This window comes from Xiphophorus maculatus, chromosome 18 (assembly GCF_002775205.1).
Source record: "Xiphophorus maculatus strain JP 163 A chromosome 18, X_maculatus-5.0-male, whole genome shotgun sequence".
Classification (NCBI taxonomy): Eukaryota; Metazoa; Chordata; class Actinopteri; order Cyprinodontiformes; family Poeciliidae; genus Xiphophorus; species Xiphophorus maculatus.
The window spans coordinates 3,851,456-3,876,934 of NC_036460.1; the positions used below are offsets into that span (position 1 = coordinate 3,851,456).

Sequence of the window (25,479 nt, forward strand, 5' to 3'; positions counted from 1 at the left end):
TGGAACGAGATTCCAGAACCAAAGGACCAAAGGAATGAGATCCCAGATGCAAAAGGTTGAAGGAACAGGATCCTGGACCCTATTGGCTCTTTAAAAAATGATCAGCTTCATCAAAAGTTGCATGTTTGCTGCACTGAGGATAAAAATGGCTCTTTGGATTGAAAAGGGTCTTTGATTAAAAGCCTTGTGGCTTTGCAGAGTGGCATTACTGAGCCGTGAAACTGGGTCCAACACAAGAACCACTAATTTCCATGCCATCATCTCATGACCGTCGGAGAACAAAGATTGTTTTATTAAACTGGAAGTGAAGCTCACCACCCGCCCTGGTTCTTCTGTCTGCGGCAACGTGTCATTTTTGTGGAAATGCGCTGCTGTTCTGCACAAACATCCTGATTCATGCAGGTTCCTCAGCAGCTGCAGCGCAGGAGGAAGCAACAATCTAACCCACAACTTGTCAACAGCAAGACTTTAATCACTGAACCCCTGAGTTTGAACTGTCCAGCTTTTGAACCTTAACTGTAATAGAGGAACTTAACATCAAATTTGAGCCATGGAAACTGAAACACATGATTGGAAACCTTTATGAAAAATGCCAGGATGTATGGCAAATTTAGGGCTATATGGAGACCTAATGTCTGTCTGATATGCCTAATGTAGGGTAACTACTCCCCATTCAGATGGGATTTTAAAATTGAGCTAGAATCAGTTTTATAAATGCGGATTTAGTCTTTTTGGAATTGTCCCGCTTGTGGTTGCAGCAACTTTTAGTTCTGATACGTTTTTTCTAGACTTTATTGTTTGAATCGTTGCTGTCTGTATAATTATAACTTCTAGTTTTGGATGCTGTGCTACCAGGTTTTTAGCCTTTGCTTTTTCACTTTTGGACAGTTGTGATGCGTAACCGTGGCAGCAAGGTATTGTTTTAGCAGCTGGTTAGCATCTCAAAAGCTCAAACTACACCTGAACTTTGACCCCAAACCTCAGTTTAATGCAGAGGAGAAAGTTCAGACCACCTCTTCCATCCATCAGTGTTGCAGCATCGTATCCCCTACTCCAACATCTGCTACTTTAGTACAGACAAATAGAAAGTTAAAGAGAAGTGGCAAAAGGAAATGAGGTGGATTAGCAGAGCTGATTATGATTGTCCTTGCTGCCTGGAAATGTAGCTGTTAGCATGAAGATCTTCTTTAGCCAGAGGCTCTTCGGATTCATCCCAAGATTTTTTTTTTTATCCCAATCTTATACTTTGTATTGGTGATTTACAATAAATTTAGGTTGGTTTTTATAAGAAAATTTTTTAAAAATATTGGTTTTTCAAGAGATGTTAGATAACAGCAAATGATACAAAAAGCTACGTGATCATGAAAAATTTAAATATAAAGTAAAATGTTTTTTATTTTATCCTTTATAATCTGGCTAAATGCCCTGGTCTAGTCAAAGAATCGTGCACTACTGAGGTCACTTACAATAAAATCAATTTAAAATAGTCTAGCAATAATCATGTAATGTGTCATAAAAATGTAGTTGAAGAATCTCATTTAAAATTCTATAAGATACCCGACAAAGTTGCTTCTAACTGCTAAATGTTTAAAAATCACACGATTTACACTCAGCTATTGTAAGAACATCTATATTTGTAAAACTAAAGAGAGAAACAATAAAAGTACATAAATTAAAAAAAGCAAAAAAAAATGTAAAGTACATAAAAATAAAAGTACATAAGGTGGTACATTAATACATCATTAGTGATTTGTCCATACGATACAACTTTAAATAAAACATTTTGTTTGCAACAAAAACAGTTTATAAATAGTCTGCAGAACAGCTAAAACTCCAGACGTTTCTTCAAACCATTTATCTCTGGGTTCGATGCTCAACAATTAAATATGAAATAAGTATGAAATGTCTAACAATAACAGAACAAAAACAGGACTTTTTGTTTCGTCACTGTCTATTAAAAATACTAACATGGTTGAGGCAAATGCATATTACTGACAAAGTGCAAACATGTAAAGTAAACCATATGAAAACATGTCGGCATCGCCGGGATTCTTGGAGCCAATATGGCTGAAACTTTGCTGCTGAACGCCGACCGATCATCCAATGAGGAAGCAGTGTTAAATAACAGCGCTGCGATGGCTCTTTGAATTAAAGTTTAAAAAGACAGAAAACAGCTTCAAGTTTAACTGTTACACAAACTGAAAGTAACAGACGCCTGACATGTTTAGGAAAACAGCTGAAATATCCCCAAAACAAAACACAAAACTTCCCGACTTCTTCACAGAACATCTGAGCCGTAATGTTAGTGTTTCAGCCACATGATCAGAACCGACTTCTGGCGCCATCTTCTGGTCCGGTCCCGGTACTGCTCCCGCTTTAGACACGTAAAACTGCAGCTTACTGGCTCATGATCCACCGACTCACTGCTTAGCAATGAGGAAACGGCTCATTCTGCAAACATTTTACTGCGACTCGGTTTTATTTTTAAACCAAAAGCTGCCGAAGTTCCTCCTGCCCCATTTTTACATTTCATTTGCATTCCTATGACTTTCTAAACCCCGTAATGTACTAGTTTTTGAGTTAATGTAGATCATTTAAAAAAATAATAAGCATTTCTTCTCTTCTGAATTCAGTCCACTAACTTAGGATGGAAGTTTTTTTTTTGTTTATGTTTATTTTAGAGAAAGTCGTCAAGACTCCACCAAGATCTCCATCAGGTGCTCCAGCTCAAACGCTTCCCTGCTTTGATTAGGACCAGAGAAGGAGGCGGAGTCAGGCGAGGAAGAGGACGAGAGAGGACTGAAGGAGGAGAATGAAGGCAAACACTTGAAGTTGGAGGAGGCGGAGGAGAACGGCGGCAGGTAGCAGACCAGCTCCTCTTCGGCCGGGTAGCCGACTCTCCCCAGCAGGGATGCGTCTACTTCCTGGAACAGATCCTCCATATTGACGTCGTTCACGTAGCCGGGTTTCGCCACGTCGCCGGCACTCTCTGGGAGGTTCTCCAGGGACTGGAGAGGCGTCCGCTGAGCTGCCTGCGGGCCGCCGTCAATGGTGGAGTCCAGTGCAGTGAGGATGGAGGAAATGGCGGCTGAAAGGGAGAAGTCGGACTCTGCCGAGCCCCAGTCCTCGTCCTCTGATGGGCCTCGGTTTGTGGGCGGAGTCGCCGGTTCTCCGGACATTAAGGCAGAGTCCCGTGGCGACTCACCGTGTTTCTCCAGAGCGATCTGCCGCAGCGTGTTGGCGATCAGAACCGAGCGGCGCAGGCTGGGCTCCGGCAGCTCCTGGCCGCGCTGGTACTTGTTCAGTGACACGGAGAAAACGAACTGCCGCTGGCTCTCCCACGTCGGGCTGCTCCGGTCCGACGCCTCCCCGTCCTCCGGCTCCAGTTTCCGTTTCTGACCTTTCAGAATCATCTTCACGCTACGGAGGAAAGCAGAAACGGTTCAGGATCCAGCCAGGCCTGTCACAATAACAAATTTACTGTGATAACTTTAGGCCTAATTTTTCTGGATGATAATTTGTCCCAGAAGTTATTGTGGTTGATGAAATGAAATTTCTTCCAACCCCCTCATCAAGGAAACCACACGAATAAGTTCATATTGTGCAGCTTTTAAGTTAAAGGCTATCGGCCTAGCAGTGCAGAGCGATAGCTGCTGGACGTAAGCTTGGCGTGAACGAATCGATGGTTCAGCGTTGGAGGCAGAGGGACGCGTCCTTAATAAACCAAAGGGCTGCGTCCTTTGAAAACCCGAGAGCAGCGGAGATATCAGCGGCTTATATATGTACGTCTCTAGTTGTTTTTGTTGGGGTTTTTTTTTAACTTTGTTGGTGCAGCTTATAGTTGAGTGCGCTCTGTAATCCGGAAAATACGGTAATACAATGGTAATAATGCAAGAACACATTCTCAAGTTACTCAGCAGGTCGTCGCTAGGTAACAACAGGTGGGAGGACTTGAAACTGCTTGTCAGTATTCATGTTAGTTGATGCCACTCGCTCTACAGATTTATCATTCAACTACTTAAGCGTATTTACACAATTATAGAAATATATCAAGATGCAAATAACAAAAAAAAAAACTCAGTTTCTTTTTGAAAGAAGAAAAAAAACATATTGCCTCAGATACAACAAAACAGCTTTAGTAAATCTCAACTTATTAAAACTTTACACTTGAGGAGTTTTGGCTAAAACACATTTGCAGACGAAAGTGTTTTTATTTTAAATGGAAATGTATATATACAAATATATATACATGCACCGTTTTGGCTTATAGTTACTGTTCTGATTACAACAAACTGCCTTTTTGGTTTGATTAACTGATTGCTAAATTAGCTGACGAATGTTTAAATGATCAATTACACCTAGAAATAACATGATCACAAGATAAAATCTGCCAAAAATGTCAGAGTTTATTCCAAGTGGGGCAACAAAGCTGGTTTGTAAAACAAGAGGTCTCACTTTGACAAAAACTCCAGGTGTGTGTGTCTGTGTCTAAATAAACTGTTATACCTGGACTGGAGTTTTTTCCACTGATGACAGCAGGGCTGTTGAAACCCAGTCCAACAGGACCGGTTCCTAGCATGTTTCCAAATGGTTAAAATGTGCAGGAGCCTTTAATTGACTTGTTAATTTCAGCCAGGTGTGTTGAACCTGGAAAACACCTAAAACATGTGGGGCACCAGCACCCGAGGACACAACTGAATACAGGTTTTTTAAAAAATATATTCATTTTTCTCCAGTTGTGAAAACAAAAACATCCTTTTTTTGTAAGTTGTAATTACACCCTTATTTAAAACCTGCAACTTGTCCATTTTAGCATTTCTTGGTGTTCTAGACTAAATGTTTTCAGATTTTCCCATCAGTTTTTGTGATATTTTGGTTGTTTGAGCTGAAAATGCCTTTCCAATTCTGAAGTAAAGCTGTTTATTTTTTGTTGTTGTTGTTTTTGGTGTCAGGAAAATTTAATCTACTAACAGAAACTGAAAAACGGATCAAAAAAAGATTCTGAATTTGTGATTTGAAATCAGAAATATCGTCTTAATATAAAATCGATGGGAAATCTTTTATAAATTCTGATTTGTATTTTAGACAATAAGAACATATTAAATTTGGGCTTCCTCTCATTTGATGTTGTTTTTTGCATAGAAAACCTGAAAAAGGATCAAATCAAATTCTATACTTTAAGACTGAACACTTTAAGACTGTTATAACAAATAAAAAATATATATTCCCTCAGGACAGATAAATGGAGTATGGAAGAAATAAAACAATTAGTGTAGAATATGACATGTCCTTATTTTTAAATAATGCAATCAACCTAATGGAGGACAGAAATTAGTCATCTGTTGGTTTCTGCTTTACTATGACTCAACATTCTTCATGACTCGTTTTTCTTAAGGTTTAATAATAATAATAATATAAACTATAATATAAACAATATAATATAAACTAATTCAATAACATTTCGTGGTTGTGATCATTCAATTGAAAAAAGTGTAAAATCAGTGAAAGTTTCCCAAGGATTATATCTAATTACAGGTCAAACTTAAAGTTCAGAGCTAAAAAGGTAGAGTGAGGATCGCTACCAGAAGCCGTTTGGATTATATATTGTGATTTAGTCAAGTTTGTTTTTGTTCCTTTTGAGTTTTTAGATGCATTTTTGGTATTCTGGGAGCTGCTTTTTTTTTTGAGACACAAGATGGGGGTTGCTGCTGTAACGTTTGATTCATCGTGTGGGAGGGAAAAAAATTACCCGGCTATACAGGGAAAACTTTATAAAATGATTTAAATAAACAACTCTAACATTTTGTTTAAAAAAAATAGCACTTTTACTCACCCGGAAACCCAGGCTGTGAACTTGTAAAACTGTTTAAAACGACAGTTAAACCGGCCTGTTGGGTAGTTCACTTCTCCCTCGGCGAGTTTCGTTGCTGCCGTTTAACTTTTAAACTCGTCGCAATTATTCACTTCGCTAAAAGAACGACCGATAAAACTTCGCTTTTATGTAACCGAAGTAAAAATGAAAGGGAATTTAAAAAGCGATTTTTGAAAAGGTGAAAAACGTTTAAATGTGCCGGAGCGCGGAGTCGGCTGAAACTAAAAGGGCAAGCTGAAGCTCCCGCCCGTGATTTGAGTTTCACGCCAGTCGCTTTACAGTTAGAGGCTGGACGTCGAAAGGCATTCTGGGTAGTGGAGTTTAATTGCGTAACATTCCACCAGATTTTTTCCTTTACAAAACAAGCTAATGTAACACTACTTCATCCTATACAAATAACAAAATATCAGTATTAATATAAATAATATTTATAAAACAGTTAAATCGCCATTGTTCCGAATAAAGAGTTGGATATTATGTAATTTGCTTTACAGTAATTCCTGAATGATTACGTCACCCCACAAAAAAGGCATTTCCGTCGGAGTTCAGTATAAAACCACTAGAATTGTTACCTAATGGGGTCAGTCAATACATTTGCCACAGGACAATTTATAATTTTTGACTTAAAAGCAAAAAATAACTAGTAATATCGTTAAAATTAGAGATTTTTTTTACCCTCTTTGTATGATTTTTAAAAAGGAAAGCAAGAGAGGAGGCGTCCACGTCCACAGGGAAACTCATTTAAAATGAAGGGCTGTTATGGAAGCACAGGAAGAGAAGTTACCTGAAAGCTGTGGCCCATGTGAAGAAAAACTGCTAGTAAAATTAGCTCGAACTGAACAGAAACATGTCAAAGTCGGTTCTATTCATTAAAACTTCCAGTTTCATGAAGTTCCAGCAAGTCAAAAACCAAGTACACCTCGCTGCAGCAAACAGAAAGGGGCGGGAACGGACCACTGTCAGTCACATACCTTATTTGGAAATGGGACCATTGCACTCCAGAAGTGAAGAGGGCGCTATTTCCTATAGTATCGGCTGCCTCCCGTTTTTATTTTCTTTTGAAATCTGTGATATATCTTCATCTGTAGGAAGGATTTTCACTCTGGGCATGTATTTGAACTTCTCTCTTTTATTTACTTCAGCGCAGCTCACAGTTTTTGACAAATTCGGTAGCTTTCTGTGTACTTCTAAATATGCTACTTAGTCGCATCTTTTCGGGCCTGCTAGTGCCTCCAGTGGCGTGGGGTGGTAACACAACTAATATAATTACATTACTAAACGAGAATACCACAAAGTCTTTATTATTTACTATTAATTTCGCCATTACTGACAACGTAAAAGATAAATTATCTTCTAAAACACCATTTATGAGTTTGAGAAGTTTTTACTTATAAAATATTCTTTTATTATTGGTGTTATGTAATATTTAAAATTCCCCAAGGCTCTGAATTTTGTACTTTTATTTTCTGTGAGCCAAAATCATCAAAACTACAAAAATAGATGCTTAAAATGTTTAACTCTCTGAAATAAATGAAGCCGGGAGTAATGCAGCACACGGAGCTTCAAATAAAATGGGTCCTTTATTGTTTTTTTTATGAAAAAAGAACACTTTTCTCTCTTTCTGGGTTGCAAAGAAACAAACGTAAATGACCCGTATTCTGTCAACATAAAGCCTCAGCTTCGTTGAAAATGGCGGGCTCACATGTAGCAACGTAGCTTCACATACAAAGCTAAACTATTACAAAGAGTGCATTAAACGGCAGTGGCACTTCTAGAGGACAAACAAAGAAAAACGTAACATTAACATCCTCTCCTTAACTTTGTTCATAGAAGATAATTCAGCTTCGACATTACCGAATACTTGGATTCTCGGATTGGTGGCATCCTTTTCACCAGGTCTCGGCACACAAAAATGTCCTTCTCTTCCGCTTTGCTCAGATTTCCACGATATATACACAAGAGGTTTTTTTCTACTTCCTGAAATTTTTTGACCTCTCTGTAAAACAGCACCACATGCTGGCAAAAACAAGAATTGCAACCAGTTGGCGAAACAAAGCAAAACAGGGTTTACAAAATACAGTTTAGACATGTACCCATTTGTTCACCTGGTTACATTCTCCCCTGCTTAACCGTCATCGTCCTCGGTGACAAAGTAACTGTTTTTTACTTCTTTTAAAGCTTCTCTGAAAAACACAGAACCTAAGCTTGCAATAATCTGTGAAACCATTGATGAGTTTAGTTCTGGCTCCAACACTGACCTAGGTTCATGATGCGGGTTTGAGTGTTTCCCTGCATTCACTCTTTTACTCCTGCGTGGAGCAGGTATGGGAGCTTGTCTAACACAAGGAGGAGATACTGGTATCTCACCCGGTTGGTCAATATTGCATGTTTCATTGTCAACATGTTCAGTCTCCACCTGTTCGATGACAGGAGGTTCACGTTCTGAAATCAACTCAACTGAGTCTCTGCTCGCTTCTGAACACTTTCACCAATAGGACAGTTTTCTACACCTGAACAAGGAGTCAAGTCAAAAGAAACTTCTTCAATGACTATACCCCCATCATACTCATTACATGAGTCAGTGTGTGGTTCAGTAGTGTTCGTCTGTTTGATTACAGTGTTTTCAACGTGTCTCTGGGTTGTGTCTGGCAGATTAACACATGACCTGATGTCAGCCCTATTAATCGTTTTTGTAGGTCCTCCCTCTACAGGTTGTACTGTGCAAGTTGTGCCTACCATGTCTATGAGTTGGTAAACAACTGGACTCCATGCATCCTGAATTTTGTTACGACCAGCTGGTCTGTGTCTCAGGTAAACATACTCTCCAACCTCAATTGAAGGACAGTACACTTTGGGACTTTGCCGAGCAATGCGTTTTGCTGCTTTCTGCTCTGCATACTCTTTTGCTTTTGCATGTGCCTCTTTGAGTCTTTGCTGGTGCACAGCAAGCCAATCAAGATTTTTATCATGGTGACTTTCATTTGCAAGCAATGCATCAACAGGAAGATGTGGATCAACCCCATAGAGCAAGAAGTAAGGGGAATATCCTGTAGTTGCGTGTGGAGTAACATTATACGCGTAAACCAGCTCAGGTAAATGTTCAGGCCAACGCTTCTTTTTGTCAGGTGGAAGTGTGCGCAACAGTTCATGCAGAGTGCGGTTAAAACGCTCACACTGTGCATTCCCTGTCGGATGATGGGGTGTCGTACGCGTTTTTTTCACACCATACATTCTGCAAAGTTCAGCAATAACTTCTGATTCAAAGTTACGGCCCTGATCTGAGTGGAGACGTTCAGGTACACCGTACTTCATAAACCACTGCTTTAAGAGGACTTTAGCTGTGGTCTCTGCTTTTTGGTCACGTGTAGGAAACGCCTGAGTGAACTTTGTAAACACATCGGTAATGACTAGTACGTTCTCACGGCCGTCTGAAGCTGGTTCAAGGAGCGTGAAATCTACTGCCACAACTTCTAAAGGTCGTGTTGCCAAAAAGGATTTCATTGGAGGGTGAATCTTTGGGTTGGGCATTTTTGTGAGAATACAACGTTCGCAATTCTTGACCCATCGCTCAACATTTTTGTGCATCCCTACCCAGAATGCTCTCTGTCTCAACAACTGTAATGTCCTCTCTATTCCCTGATGTCCCATAGAGTCATGGACACTCCTCATGACAGCTGGTTGTAAACAACCTGGAACAAGCAACTGAAAGTACTCTCCAACATGATCATCCCTCACCACTCTGTACACCAATCCATCACACATCTTAATGTGTTTCCATTGTTTCAACAATGATTTAGCAGCAACAGGAAGATTTTTCCTTTCTTGTGAACTTGGTGGGCTGCCTTGATCCAAAAACTGTTTTAAAACACTAATCACTGGATCTTGACATTGAAATGTCCGCAGCTCTTCCTTGGAATAACCTGGAAGAGTTGGTGTAGCCTCTTTAGCATGTGACTCGAACTTTTCAGGTTCTGCAGCCCTGATCTGGTTTAGTTGACAACACTTGACCCCAGCTGTAACCAGCTCAGGCTCAAGGACAGTGCCTCTACAAATCAAATTGCAAATTGCAACGCAATCATCAAATTCCTCATCATCATTTGGTTCTGGCTCCCCTGCTAACGGGTGTCGTGACAGTGCATCAGCGGCTGAGTTGCACCGACCAGGTCGGTACTGCACGTCAAAGTCGAAAGCAGCTAACTGCGCTACCCATCTCTGTTCAATAGCCCCAAGTTTTGCACTTTTTAGATGACATAAGGGATTATTGTCTGATATCACAGTGAATTTAGAACCCAGCAAATAACCCCGAAACTTTTCCACTATTGCCCATTTAAGCGCGAGCAGCTCAAGTTTCATGCTGCTATAGTTTTTGTCATTTCGCTCTGCATTTCTCAGCCGTCTACTTGCATATGCAATGACCCGTTTTTTGTCACCTTGCTGCTGACACAAGACAGCTCCTAAACCCTGACCACTAGCATCAGTTTCCAAAATGAAAGGACAAGTGAAATCTGCATAACCCAGAACGGGAGCAGTCACAAGCTTTTCTTTCAATGTGTCAAATGCAATCTGACTGTTGGTATCCCACAATGCACTCAGTTTTTGACTAGCTTTGGCTGTAGTAGCAGCTCCTCGGCACTGATTCACAAGGTCATGTAGTGGGGCGGCGATTTTTGAAAAGCCCTCAACATACCTTCTGTAGTAGCTACTTAGGCCTAGAAATGACTGGAGTTCCTTAACAGTGCCAGGCACAGGCCAATCCTTGACTGCTGCGACCTTGGAGGGATCAGTTGCGATACCCTCTGCTGAAATTTGATGTCCAAGGAATTTTACTTCCTTCTGCAAAAAGTGACATTTTTCCCACTTCACTTTTAATCCTGCGTCTCTCAAACGTTTAAAAACTAGGTCTAGTCGTTCCAAATGAGACTCAAAGCTTGGTGAGTACACCAAAATGTCATCCAGATAGACTAACATGATGTCGAATATCAGATCGCTCATAGTTGCTTGCATCAACCTTTGAAATGTTGCAGGCCCATTACACACCCCCATGGGCATGCGTACATACTCAAACAGCCCAAAAGGCGTGGTGAAAGCAGTCTTATGTCTGTCTCGATCATCCATGGCTACTTGGTGATACCCACTGGCAAGGTCAACTGTGGAAAAGTATTTGGCACCTTTTAACGCATCAAAACTCTCATCAATACGAGGCAATGGAAATGCGTCTTTCTTCGTTTTTAGATTTAGCTTTCGATAGTCTACACATAAGCGTATACTGCCGTCACCTTTGCGGACTACCACAACTGGTGAGGCGTAAGCGCTTTCACTTTCCTGTATAACTCCTTTTTTCAAAAGTTTAGAGATATGTTCTTTTACTTCCTGGTATTGGTTAGGAGGTATACGTCGATATGGCTGTGTGACAGGTACGTCATCCACCAGCTTGATCTCATGTTTCACTTTATCTGTGTGACCCAGATTCTCATCATCATCTGCAAAAACATCAATGTAACGGGACAGCAATGCACAGAGAGCAACACGCTCTTCCTCTGTGCCCCCCATGTCAAGTCTTTCCAACATGGCTTGCACCTTACTGTCAGTTTGCACTGTGTTAGAGTCCACTGAAACCTGTTCAACATCGGCAGAGATGCGCTGAAACTTTACTTGGCATGTCTGCTCACTCTCAACAGGCTCAACCTTTGAGATCACGCCTAGCCGTGTTCTGGGGCCCAACCACACTTCCTCGGCAGAGAAATTAACTACCGGGAGCGGAAGAACATGGCTGGTCCTCGTGACAAGTGTTGGGATAACTGCTAATCCGGGTGGTAGAGGAGTGGTCACTGGTTCAATGATCAACTGAGAGGCTGCATCTGAGGTTTTAGTGTGACCTTTTACGAACACAGTGGACACCGAGGATGCAGGGATACGTATTTTGTTTCTGCCTGCAACCCGAACTACCGCCTTTCTCTCAATGCAACAGATCTGTACCTGTTGAAAAGCTGTCCTCCACCCAGAGTCTAAGGATCCACCCAAAGTGTTGTCAAACTCTGTTGTCACCAGCTGTCTGCATCTGTGAATAACATTCATACCAATTATGCATTCTTCAGAAACAACAGGATTCGCTGAAGGTTTCAGGACCAAGAAGCCACAATTTGGGATCTTTAAACTCATCGTCTCAACTTCCAGTTCAATATATCCCTGGTAAGGGATGTCAAGTCCATTTGCAGCAGTTATTTTAAGCCAACTATTTGTAGCTAGCATGCTCTCATCATTACCAATATATTTTCTGAAAAACTCATCTGTCATAGTACTGACTTGGCTGCCAGTGTCCAGTAAACAATGAGCTGACCTGCCATTAAGTTTTAGATCAACCACTGGACATTTTCCTATGGCACGCTCAATGATTTGTTCTCGTGTGATCTCTAGTGTAGGTGAGTCTAGGACATGACCCTGCATTACCCGACTCATTGCAACCAGGGTCTCTCGTTTCCCGACTGACTGGAAACAGGGGACTCATCAGAGTTTTTGTGTCTTTTCTGAGGACACTGTTTGGCAACATGACCAGCAGTTTGGCACTTGAAGCATATCGGCTTACCGTCCGGGGTAAATCTTGGAACAGTTTTGATCTGATATGGTGTCTGGCTACTAGGGTTTTTGCTCTGAATTGTCAACTCTTTTACAGCTTTAGTGAGTTCTGTTATCACTTTCCCTTGCTCAGTGAGCACTTTAAGAACGTCATCAATTGATACTGACTTCTCATTAGGTCTAGTTAGATTAGTGACTTTGTCTTGCTCTTTAAGAGTTTTCATCACATCCTCCAGATACACTGGATTTCCTGTCTCTTTAACTGCACAACACTGTGCTTCTGCTGCAACATTACTGCAGGTCTTCACTTTACTTCTAACCATTTTTGTGCTAGGGGCTTGGTCTAAGGACCACAAGTAAGCTTCCTCACGCACCTCTACAAAAGTAGATGCAGGTTTTCCTCTTACATATTTTCGGAGTTCTCGTCTCAGTGAGAGGTCTCTGATGCCCTCAATGAACTGGTCTCTTAACACTGTGTTCTCATTAGCCACGGAATTAAGATGTTGTTTCCGTACAAAACTAAAAGCCTGAGATAATGAATGTGAAAAGTCACGTATGTCTTCACCCTCCTTCTGTTTACAGTTGTAGAAGTTTTGTAAAAGTTGGGAAGCACTACGTTTATCTCCAAACGCATCTTTTAGGTAGACAAACAGGTCTTTTACAACATCACCATCAGCTTTGCGTAAACGCACCTCCTCCAGAGCTGAGCCTCTTAACAGTGACAGCACAAAATCAAATTGTTCAGGTGCAGATTGATTTCTAGCAGAAATAACCCTTTCTACTTCTTCAATAAACTCATCTACACTCCTCCCATCCTTGTCAATGTCTCCACTAAATGGTGAAATGTGCCTTTCTCTGGGTACATAGACATAAGATCTGGTAGGCTCAGTATTTAGTGATGATATGACTGTCATGACTTCTTCTTGTCTTCTGGCTAACTCACTTAATTGTTGTAACACCCCAGCTTGTTCAGTGTCATTTTGTTCATTGTTCTGTCCACCATCCTGTTCATTATCCTCATCATTATTCACTACTAACTGTTGTTCATCCATCTCAAAGTGTTCATCTTGTTCAGACATAGTCAGATTTTTATTTTTTTTAAATTTTTTTTCAGTTTACTGAACAGTCAATAGAAGTGTAAATAGCAAAGGATAAATTGGTCGAAGTCCGGAGTCCACCGGATGCTCCTGGGCTGCTCCTAGACCGCTGCTGGGCGACGCTCTCTCCCGCCTGGAATGCGTTCTGGTCTGATGGTCACCTCGGCTGAAATCCCTCACAACCACGCCAGCACAGACTGTCCAGCAACGTCCTCCTCTGATCTCGAAACGGATCCCGCCACACAGATGCGATACCCAGGTCCACTCAGGTTTAGGCCACTTCTTCACCACTGCCGTATAACAAAGCTAACGCTGCACCGCCATATTCGTGCCCGAACAGAGAGAAAGAATTTTAAAAAAAACGAGACCCCACTCCTGGTACCAATATTTGAAGCCGGGAGTAATGCAGCACACGGAGCTTCAAATAAAATGGGTCCTTTATTGTTTTTTTTATGAAAAAAGAACACTTTTCTCTCTTTCTGGGTTGCAAAGAAACAAACGTAAATGACCCGTATTCTGTCAACATAAAGCCTCAGCTTCGTTGAAAATGGCGGGCTCACATGTAGCAACGTAGCTTCACATACAAAGCTAAACTATTACAAAGAGTGCATTAAACGGCAGTGGCACTTCTAGAGGACAAACAAAGAAAAACGTAACATTAACATCCTCTCCTTAACTTTGTTCATAGAAGATAATTCAGCTTCGACATTACCGAATACTTGGATTCTCGGATTGGTGGCATCCTTTTCACCAGGTCTCGGCACACAAAAATGTCCTTCTCTTCCGCTTTGCTCAGATTTCCACGATATATACACAAGAGGTTTTTTTCTACTTCCTGAAATTTTTTGACCTCTCTGTAAAACAGCACCACATGCTGGCAAAAACAAGAATTGCAACCAGTTGGCGAAACAAAGCAAAACAGGGTTTACAAAATACAGTTTAGACATGTACCCATTTGTTCACCTGGTTACATAAATGAGAAAAATAATACATTTTTTCCCCATGTTCCAATTATTTGAGATGTAGCAGCAGCATGATAACTTACCAACTAGTTGGGTTGATGTTTCTGCCTAAACATATTTTAAAGTCAGTAGTTGACTACAACCGTAGTTTTTCTTTTTTTGACACTGGAATGGATAATAAGCACATTTAAAAAAAAATTCAAATGCATTGAAGTGTATCAGAAATCATTTGATTAGTTTAATAAGCTTTAAAAATTTCTGACCAATTGAATCTGTTTTAAAACGTCTAAAAAGTGAGTTTGTGTATAAAGTGTCTGTCATACAGACTCAAACTACTGCAGATTTAATGTTCTGACTGTAGACTTTTTAATATCTCTGTCTATAAAAAATTTTTCTACCCAGCTGTTTCTGTTTCTATCTTGACTTTACTATTCAAGTAACTAAATAAAACTAAACAAAAACATAAAATCTTTGCGGTGGATCTGGACCCAGTTGGTCAGAGTGGACTTGGTCATTTTAATTTTAGTCAACATTATGAACCTAATGGAAATTATCCCAGAGCAATAAAAACAGAAAATAAGACATTTAAGACTAAAACACAGCAAATAATGACAGGCATGTTTGAAATCTCATATTGAACATAAATGAATTTGGTTTGAATTAAATATTTTCCATATAAACATGTTTAAATCGTACAATCTCAATGTTTATTGAGTCTGCCGGTTTTTTTTCTTGCAGTGATTTTGTAGTCCAAGTTCAGTTATGCTGAAGTTGCAAGTAAACGGTTAGCGTGTATTATGGTAGAGGATTCAAAGTAACAAAGTCTTGATTGTATCTTTTTTTGTGTTTGTTAGTCTGAGTAAAGGGCCGTTTTCATGTGCAGTTCCATCTCAACATTACACAGACAGACATTAAAATGCAGTGAATAAATAAATTTTCAATCAGTTTTCTGCACCAAAGAGTTAAAAACACGTTTTCACCGACGCTCTTTAAATGTGTATATATATGACATTTTAAATTGACACTTGTGACTGTATACAAAATGGACCAGAGTGTATTTGCTTATTTCAAGGTAACGCAAAAGAATTGTTTTCTCCATGTCCCCTAGTTAAATGCAAATGCTTGGATGTGTTGTACGAGTGCATATGGAAGTGTTGAAGTGCAAAAACAAAGACAAACGAGGGGAGCTGAGGCCTGGCAACAAAACACCACAAGCGTCAAGCGGCAGATTGGACGCCGAAGGCGACCCAGAAGGTGGAGACAGCCAGGTTCAAATACTCTGCGCTCCAAATCAACGGATCAGAAACACCTGCAAAGGGGAGGAGCACAAAGACAGACAAAAACAACACCTGCAGCTCAGCCCTTAAGGGGGAAGAGGCACGATCAGACTGTGAATGGTTGGAAGGATGTCAGAGGGAAATGTATCAGGTAGTGATTTTGCGGAAATGGAAGAGGGTGCTGATGATGTGGATAATGAAGGATCTTGGCATATTCAAAAAGCTAAGCATAAATGGAAAAAATCAAGACAACAAATAGAATCATCTGTTTCCGAGGCTGAAGGAGAAACTGTTACGATGTCAGAATTTAAAATAGTTCTGAAGTTTGTCAAAGAGGGTGTCCTTTGGTAAGTGGAATCCAATAAAGCTGACAAAAGAAATCAATTCACTGGTTGGAAAGGTGAAATTTGTTAAAATATTAAGAGATGGATCGTTATTGATTATCTGTAATGATATTAAACAAAAAGAAAGGGCGCTGAATATAAAAAGAATCCTTGGTGAGAATGTGAGAGGAAGACTTTTGGATGACAAGAAGTATGTATGCGGAGTCATTTCGGGGATTCCACCTGATGTACCAGTTGATGAGATCAAGTCTAATGTTTCAGGAGGGAAAGTGGTGGAAGCCAAACGATTGAAAAGAAATAAAAATGGAGAGAGGAGTGATAGTTTTTCTATCATGTTAAAATTTGAAGAGAACAGTTTACCAGGTAAAGTGTTTGTGGGATATATGAGCTATGATGTCCGACCATTTATTCCTCCGCCGCTGCGGTGCTTTAAATGCCAGAAATTTGGACATGTCGCGGCAGTGTGTAAGGGGAAACAGAAATGTGGGAGATGTGCTGGGGATCATGAGTATGGGAAATGTGAGGAAGGGGCTCCGCTGAAATGTTGTAATTGTGGAGGTGGGCATAGTTCAGGATTTAGGGGATGCATAGCTAGTAAAAGAGCTGAGGAAGTTCAGAAAGTCAGAGTCACTACTGGCATTACTTATGCGGAAGCAACGAAAAAAGTTCCTGTTCAATCAATATTATACCCAAAGAAAGTGTCTGGAGGAGGAAAAGAAGGATCTAATTGTTCAGAATGCTCTAAGATTAAAGGTGACACTTTACTCATGACAAAGGAGGATTTTGTATTGTTCATGGTAGAAGTTGTTAACTGCACTGCTCAAACATAAAGGAAAACGGAAAAAATTCAAATAATAGTGAAGGCAGCCCAAAAGTATCTTGATTGTTAAAAATGTTAATTGGGAATCAATAAAGAAAAAATTAAATGAGACACAATCTTCTCAACCTCAATCATGCAGTGGCGGCCCCTCTTCGTTATGTTAATTATTTTCCAGTGGAATGCAAGAAGTCTTATTAGTAATGGTCTAGAGTTTAAGAAATATATTTCAGATTTGACAGTTAAACCTCACCTGATTTGCATTCAAGAAACCTGGCTTAAGCCTCATCTGGATTTCAAAATTTCTGGGTATACATCAATTAGGAATGATAGAAAAGAAAGACAAGGAGGGGGAGTAGCAACTTTTGTACTAGACAGTATAAGATATAAAGTGGAATCAATAGGGGAAAATTATGAATCAATAGTTATTAAGATTTGGATAGAAAATGACCAAATGTCAGTGATAAATTTTTATAATGCTAACAAGAAGTTGTCCATTCAGAATCTCAATGAAGTAAATGATCAAAACGTAGGTAAGACTGTATGGTGTGGTGATTTCAATTCTCATAATATTTTATGGGGGAGTCTTCATACAGATGTAAATGGATTGACTGTTGAAGAATTTCTTGAGTTACATTCTCTGGTTTGCCTTAATGATGGCAGCACTACTAGATATGATTGTTGTAGGAATTTAAAGAGTGTTTTAGACCTAACATTGGTTTCAAATACATTAGCTGGAATTACTTCTTGGGAGGTGGTTGATTCTCCAATGGGCAGTGATCATTTTCCTATTCTAGTTTCAGTTGGTTCTGAAGTGATAAAAGAAGAGGAAGGACAGATTCCAAGATGGAAGTTAAGTAACGCTAATTGGGAGTTATTTAAAAATTTAGTTGATAGTCAATTTAATAATCTGGATGAGAATTTGTTTTGTGATGCGGAGATGTGTTATTCAAAGATTAAGTCTGTCATTATTAATGCAGCTGAAAGTTCAATTCCTAAATCAAAGGGAAGAGGAAATAAAAAGACTACTTCATGGTGGAATGAGCAATGTAGTATTGCTATAAGGGGAAGAAATAAAGCTTTTAAATTGGTAAGAAGATGTCATACCTTTGAGGCACTAATTCAATATAAGAAAGCACAAGCTATAGTTAGGAAGACTATTAAAGAAGCTAAGAAGGCTTGTTGGAGGCAATACTGTAATTCCATTGGAAGAGAGACCAAACTGTCAGAGGTATGGAGAGTTATTAAGAAAATGAATGGTGTTAAAAAGAGTTTTTCCTTACCGGTTTTAGAATTAAATGGGAAAATAGCGGTTAGTAATAAAGAAAAAGCTGAATTATTAGCAGTAACGTTAATTAAGGTGAATAGTTCAGAAAATTTATCTGAAGAAATGAAAAGTAATAAATTAGATTTATTGGATGGAAATCCAGAAATTACTACTAGGAGAGAAGTCTCAAACCAGGATTTAGATATGCCTTTTTCTATGTATGAGTTAGAAAAAGTTATTAATAATGCTAAGCAATCAACTCCGGGGAAGGATGGAGTGTGTTATGTAATGCTCAAACATTTTAAATATTCATCTCTTACTGTTATATTAAAATTGTTTAATCTGATTTGGATGACTGGGAGAATTCCGGCAGAATGGAAACAGTCAGTTATAATTCCCATCTTAAAACCTGGTAAAAATGCAACAGACCCATCAAATTATAGACCTATAGCTCTTACATCTCAATTAGGGAAAATAATGGAGAAGATTGTTACAGATAGGCTTTATTATTTTATTGAGAGTAAAAATAAATTTTGTCCATTCCAGAGTGGTTTTCGTAAAGGGAGAAATACGATGGATGCAGTTCTGTGTCTAGAGTCAGAAGTAAGAAAAGCTCAAGCGAATAAAGAGTTAGTGATAGCTGTGTTCTTTGACATTGAGAAGGCATATGATATGTTATGGAAAGAAGGATTATTGATTAAATTAGGGAAAATTGGTATAGGAGGTAAGATTTATAATTGGATTTTGGATTTTTTGTTTGGTAGAGAAATAGAAGTTCGGGTAGGGGTGAATTTCTCTTCTAGACATGCTGTAGAGAATGGTACCCCCCAAGGTAGTGTGTGTAGCCCAATTCTCTTTAATATTATGATTAATGATATTTTTGATGAGATAGATAGTAGTATAGGCAAATCTTTATTTGCAGATGATGGTGCTCTATGGATTCGGGGACATAATCTGGTTTATTTACAGAAAAAGATGCAGGCTGCCATTTTGAAAGTGGAAGGTTGGGCTAATAAATGGGGTTTTAGGATGTCAATCGCAAAGACTCAAGTAATTTGCTTTTATAGAAGACATAAGGAAGTTAAGTTGAATCTTTATAAACATAAACTTGAACAAGTGAAAACAGTGAAGTTTTTAGGTGTCATCTTTGATGAAAGCTTAACTTGGAAACATCAAATAGAATCAGTTCAAAATAAATGTAAAAAAGTGAATAATTTGTTAAGATGTCTCTCAGGACAGGAATGGGGAGCTTCAAGAAGTGCACTGTTGGGAGTTTATCAGGCGCTCATGAGATCTATTATGGATTATGGGGGTATAGCATATATGGCATCTGCTGACAGTCATTTGAGAAAACTTGATAGTGAGCAAACACAAGCATTGAGGATTTGTTGTGGAGCTTTCAGAACATCGTCTTTAGCTGCTTTACAAGTAGAAACTGGTGAGCTTCCTTTAAGATTAAGAAGGTTGAAATTAATGTACATGTACTGGGTGAACCTACAAGGACATAAGTGTGATCATCCAACTAAGATGGTGCTGAAGGAATGTTGGGAACATCATAAATTAAATTGTAATAGTTTTGGATGGATTGGGGAAATAAAGGCAAAACAGCTTGGTTTAACTATGCTCCAGTATAGTGCTACAGTTCCTCAATCTGAAATTCCTCCATGGTTATTTCTAACTCCAGAAGTTGATCTTCAATTAAATGAAATTCTTAAAAAGGGAAAGACTCCAGAATGGGTTGTAGTTAATAGACATTTTGAAAGATATAAAGACAACATAATTATATATACAGATGGATCTAAAGATCCAAATAGTGGTAGAACTGGGGCAGCAGTGAATATCCCACACCATAAAGTCTTGATTAAGAGGAGAACAGCTGACCATTTAGCTGTTTTTACAGTTGAATTATCAGCCATCATATTGGCCTTAGAATGGTTGCTTGGTAATGATAATAGGGAAGTAAGTACATTTATCATAGCATCAGACAGTCAAGCAGCATTATTAAGTATTAAATCTGGTAAATCTAGCAGATTAGATTTGATATTAAGAATATATCAATTATTAGTTCATCTTCATAGCAATAAATGCTTGGTTCAATTTGTCTGGATTCCTGCTCATGTAGGTATAGAAGGAAATGAGGAAGTAGATATTCTAGCTAAGCAGGCCTTGAAATCAGATATTGTTCATCTGAATATTCCTTTGAGTAAAAATGAGGGCAAATCTATTATTCAAAAAGAAATTATTAAGATTTGGCAGGAGATGTGGGATAACCATGATAATGGGAGACAACTATATACAATTCAAAAGAGTGTGGGAGATAGTAATTATATGAGTGGAAGGCGGAAAAAGGAAGTAGTTATGTCTCGACTTAGAATTGGACATTCTGGACTTAATAGTTCGCTCTTTAAAATAGGAAAGCATGAGAATGGGGCTTGTAATTATTGCAATCAGGTGGAAACAGTGGAGCATGTCTTGTTAGAATGTGATAAATACTCAGAGGAACGCCAGATTTTAAAGTCGTTACTAAGTAGAAAGAATATAGGACTGTCTATGATTAGTCTATTAGATAATAAATCAAGTTATGTTAGAAATCTCTTATTTAGGTTCTTAAATAACACTGGGTTAATGAGTCGTATTTAGGATATGAACAAATATTTGTGTGTATGCCAGTGCATGCTCATGCATTAATTCAGGTATTAATGAGTGTGTTAGGATGTGAATTTGCACATCCTACACATCATTGAGGTGGATTTAATTCCCTCTGAGATCTCTGATGACCACACTCCAGTCTGGTAGGTGGCGGTAAATGCACCTTAAGCTGGATGCCAGCCGCCAATAAAAAACAAAAGAAGAAGAAGAAGAAGCCCTTAAGGCCCAGGGCCGTAACACTCCCCTACTAGAGTTTTTACATTAATCTTGGTTCAACCACAGCCTGAGCCTGTCCTTGTAAAAAAATAATAAATTTAGCTCATCCCAGTAAAAGTTTGAAACAAATTTTCACCCAATGATGAAAGTTATTAAGGTTCTTATGGATCCTGTTGGTCAGAAGTACTGGGAACGAGACTTCAGACTCCCCTCATTCAACTAGGACAGGGATGAGCAATCCTGGTCCTCGAGGGCCGGTGTCCTGCAACCCTGGTCCAACACACTTGAATCCAATAGGTGAATCACCTCCTAAGTGCAGTCAAGTTCTCCAGAATCCTGCTGATGACCTCATTACTGGACTCAGGTGTGTTGAAGTAAAGATACATCTAAAAGTTGCAGGAGACCGGCCCTCCAGGCCTGGAGTTGCCCACCACTGAACTAGGAGGTGGCCTGAAGTTTATCTCCTTTGGCTGGTCGATGCATCTGATCTCCCGTCGCCCTTGACCTCTCCAACTCGCCGGATCCTGTTTGTGGTTGAAATGATCTTTAACAGACTGAGGAAAAACGATCAAAAACCAGAGAGAATATATAAATTCTTTGTCAATATTAATTTGAAGGCTTTACAGCATTTGGAGTCTCTGCTCACTGAACACAGTCAGGAGAAAGAGCCTCGAGCAAAACACAGCATATTGTTTTATAGGAAAGGTTTCATTAAATTCACACAGTTTAACAATCTACTTAGCTACAAAACTGACTGCAAGCATATGCATTTTCCTTCATAAAGCATATTAAACATTTAAGGATGTCATAAGAATGCAAAGAAGAAAATATTCTACAACTTTATAATAATACAGAGTTCAGAGAAACAGCTTCAGAAGACTTTCCCATGAGCACATGCTTTACACAAGAATCATAACACTGTTATGCATTGATTCACTCATAATCATAGTAACTATAAAATGTTCCATCCCATCTGCAAGCTAAGCAGACATGTAGCCTACATGTTTGTTGCTACATGTACTTGGTCTGCCAGTCACCAGAACCTCATTATTCACACAGAGAGATTTTCTCTCCTTTAAAAAGCTGTTGAAATACTAATTATATGCGTCCATGAATTTCAGGCAGTGAAGCTCGTTTACGGCGTATGCACTCTTTGTGTTGACTACGTAGTTAACTTTATCGTAGTACGAGATCAGAGGCAGCTTGTCCACATCATCTGATAAATTTTCCTTCTCCGTCTCAGACGGGCCGATCTCGATGGCAGCCATTTTGTTCATGTATCTCTCTCTCACACATTGGTCAAGAGGGTCGGCATGTTTTCTTTGTGTTGGTCTCGGAGCCATGGGTCCACTATGCATTGTGCATGCACTTCCCTACTAAGATGGCGCAGATCACATCTGGTTCAGACTTGTGGGAACTGGATGTATTGGATGGGTTATCATGGCAGTGATGACATACACCACCTACAGGCAGGACAAAGTATTACAAGCCAGGATCAACTGTATTACATTTGTCACACAATTCAACTAAGACAAGGACACAAGCTGGGTTCAGGGCCTGATGGAATTGGCTACCTGACCTTTGACCCCAAATATCCTATCATATGCTATCCTTGCAAGGTTGATGAAGATCAGATTTTGATGAAGTGGGTTTTCTGTTATATTTTGTTTGTTGAATGTTTTGTTTTGTGTTCCCTTCTTATATAAGTTTAACTTAAGTAGGTTTAGTCCAGATACAAATTTCTGAATGTTGAACTTCCTTCCTGCTGCAGGAGCACAGAGACATTTTATCATAGATACATAGACGGATAGATTTCCAGGAGTCTGAAACATGTCTCTGCTCCTTCCTGCGGATGTGAAATGAAGATCATTTTCTCCTGGTTCCTTCAGACTGCAGTCTCCTCCTCTAAGCTGCCTTCAGCTCTGGATCCTTCATCATGATGGTTGTTTTCTGGTCCAGACTTCTGGTTTCTCCTGGCCTGGAAACAGAGGATGGTTCAGCTTCAATGCAAGAACTTTCCCAACTGAACACATCATGCATGATACATGCAGTACCTTAAAGTAGAGGACCAGGACTGATCCCAGCATACCCAGCAGGACGACAACCAGTCTGATGATCAAAGCAGTGGGAGAGGCTGAAACTGAATGAAACAGATTCAGGATCAGCTTTCATCAGATGAGTCCAGCTAGAAAATAATCATATAGACCCTTGTTTTCCTGCTGCCTGTAGATCTGATCATGAACATTAATATCATCAATCCTCCTCTCTGACCTCATGAATGAGGCAGACAGCTGCTGGTTCACCTGAAGCAGAACTTTTCCTCATGGACTCCATGACTTTACCTGAGACAGTGAGGTTGAGAGGCTGGCTGATAGAGGAGAAGTTATAGGAGAAAACGTAGACGTGGTAAACGCAGCGGTAGGTTCCTTGGTGGGCGTGGCCAGCAGCAGAGAACAGGAAGAGGGCGGAGTGATTAACAGCTGGCAGGGTCTGGTTCTGAGTGTAGTTAGAGGTGCTGAAGATGAGCTGGAAGGAGCCGCCTTCATACTGAGGTCTGATGGAGCAGATGATGCTGAAATGTGAGCCAATGAGGAGCTCAGACCCCTGCTTTCTGCCTGTGGAGACCCCGTCAGTGGAGGAAGAGAGGAAGATGAGCGGCTCAACCAGCAGACCTGGGAACGCAGAGGAAACACAGAGACAAATGGATCTAATCTGAGGTGGAAAACAAGATGGCATGAATGAGAAAGAGACAGGAGCTGATCGCAGACTGGTTGCCATGGTTACTAACATGTTTATACATGATTACTAGCACCTTTATGATAGATCTACAGTCTGTCAGTAATATTTAAACCAGTTTTAGTTTCTTTCTCCTCAAGGTTTCAGGTTCTTAGTTAAAGGTGACGGTTTCTCTGCAGACATCTGGAACCTGATGGAAGAAACATTTTAAAAGAAATAAATATGAGAGTTCAGAGTTACCTGAGCAGATGAGCTCAGGGCTCTGATCATTGTTTTCATCATCAGGTAAACAGTTCTTTAATGCAGATCCTGACTGGAAACAGTCAGAACTGATCATCCAAACTGGTCTCTTTGAAGCTTCCACTGAAGTTCTTGCTGAAACAGCAGAACCACAGTCCAGTCCAGCACAAACTGCAGCAGCTAAGTTCATGTTCCAGTAAGGATCCCAAACAGCCACTGGTCTCCACTCTTCATGATGTAACATCTCCAGTCTCCCGGCACATCGGCTGGCCTCTCCCACCAACCTGAAGTTGTCTTGATCTGAGCAGAGACAGAGAGTTCATTAATGAAGGAAGTGAAGCAGTGAACAGCAGCAGGTCTGCAGATCCTCCTCTACCTGAACAGGTGAGTCCAACAGCTTGACCAGGTGAGCAGCTGTTTCTACCTGAACTCTTCCTGCTGCTGCACTCCAGCAGAGCAGACTCACTGCCTTCACACAGGAACTCTCTGCTCCCCACTGGAGCCTCTGCTTCTCCATAGAGCGCCCCCTGGTGGACTGAAGGAGGCCCACAGCCAATCTCCCTGCAGACCACCTCTGCATCCTGCAGGTCAAAGTCTTTTTCACACACTGAGGACCACGACTGGTTGGTCTTCACCTCCAGTCTGCCTGAGCACCGGTTGGTCCCTTGAACCAGCCTTACTGAGTCTGTGGATGCAGAAAGAAAAAAGGTTTAAAATATTTCAGAACTTTATTTTTATAGATACACATGGAAACATCTCTGAGTTTGATAAAAATAAAGGCCAAGAAAACCAAACTAGAAAAACTCAGAGCATCAAAGGTGAAGTGAAACCGACTGTACCTGGAATTTTATCATTCATTTTTATTTCTGCTGAAATTATCATATTTATGGGACATAAACATGTTAATAAACTCACTAAATGTCAAACAAACTTTAAACTCTGTGAAATTGTTAATATTAAAGTTGAATTAAAAATAAATTTGGAAATACGGCTGAACAGCGCCCCCTAGTTCAGCCAGGCCAACAACCATAACAAACAAAAGGTTTTCCTGCTATTTTCACTAAAAACAGGAAGTCCACCATTTTGGATCAAAGTTAATTTTCTGTTAATTTTCATGTTTTGAAAATGTCTGATTTCCTTGAACTCCTCCTGGGATTTTGATGCATCGACTTCAAAGCAGCAGAGATTAAAAGTTATTAAAATGGTGAGTTTTTGTTCATCTATGTGGCTAAACTGAAAACTTTATCTGGATATTTAAATTATTTTAGTTTCCCTCTTCTCAAGGTTTCAGGTTCTTAGTTAAAGGTGACGGTTTCTCTGCAGACATCTGGAACCTGATGGAAGAAACATTGTAAAAGAAATAAATGTGAGAGTTCAGAGTTACCTGAGCAGATGAACTCATGGCTCTGATCACTGTTTACAGCATGAG

At 39.8% G+C, this 25,479-nt stretch overlaps 2 protein-coding genes across 3 annotated transcripts; both read right to left on the reverse strand.

Annotated features, from left to right (window-relative positions):
* Nucleotides 1-2,579: 2,579 nt before the first annotated feature.
* sertad3 (SERTA domain containing 3) lies at nt 2,580-6,809 on the reverse strand. 2 transcript variants are annotated; one of them, XM_005811396.2, is made up of 2 exons: nt 6,657-6,809; nt 2,580-3,420 (listed from the first exon to the last, which is right to left on the reverse strand). In XM_005811396.2, exon 2 carries the CDS (start codon nt 3,411-3,413, stop codon nt 2,691-2,693), a length of 723 nt encoding a protein of 240 aa, XP_005811453.1. In that variant the 5' UTR covers nt 3,414-3,420; nt 6,657-6,809; the 3' UTR covers nt 2,580-2,690. The 2 variants fall into 2 exon arrangements, with proteins under 2 accessions (XP_005811453.1, XP_023207071.1); XM_023351303.1 differs by lacking the exon at nt 6,657-6,809 and adding an exon at nt 5,834-6,164.
* Nucleotides 6,810-21,693: 14,884 nt separating this feature from the next.
* On the reverse strand, nt 21,694-24,467 carry LOC111611976. Its single transcript, XM_023351297.1, has 5 exons — nt 24,427-24,467; nt 24,051-24,350; nt 23,417-23,746; nt 23,129-23,214; nt 21,694-23,052 (listed from the first exon to the last, which is right to left on the reverse strand). Exons 2-5 carry the CDS (start codon nt 24,292-24,294, stop codon nt 22,960-22,962), a joined length of 753 nt encoding a protein of 250 aa, XP_023207065.1. The 5' UTR covers nt 24,295-24,350; nt 24,427-24,467; the 3' UTR covers nt 21,694-22,959.
* Nucleotides 24,468-25,479: the final 1,012 nt, after the last annotated feature.

Excerpts from the sequence above, each read along its gene's own strand:
- sertad3 (XM_005811396.2), bottom strand. The coding sequence starts at position 3,413 with ATGATTCTGAAAGGTCAGAAACGGAAACTGGAGCCGGAGGACGGGGAG.
- LOC111611976 (XM_023351297.1), bottom strand. The coding sequence starts at position 24,294 with ATGTTACATCATGAAGAGTGGAGACCAGTGGCTGTTTGGGATCCTTAC. Across the intron at positions 23,747-24,050 it reads CCCTGAGCTCATCTGCTCAG|GTCTGCTGGTTGAGCCGCTC; the intron begins GTAACTCTGAAC and ends CTGCGTTCCCAG. Across the intron at positions 23,215-23,416 it reads TCTCAACCTCACTGTCTCAG|TTTCAGCCTCTCCCACTGCT; the intron begins GTAAAGTCATGG and ends TGTTTCATTCAG.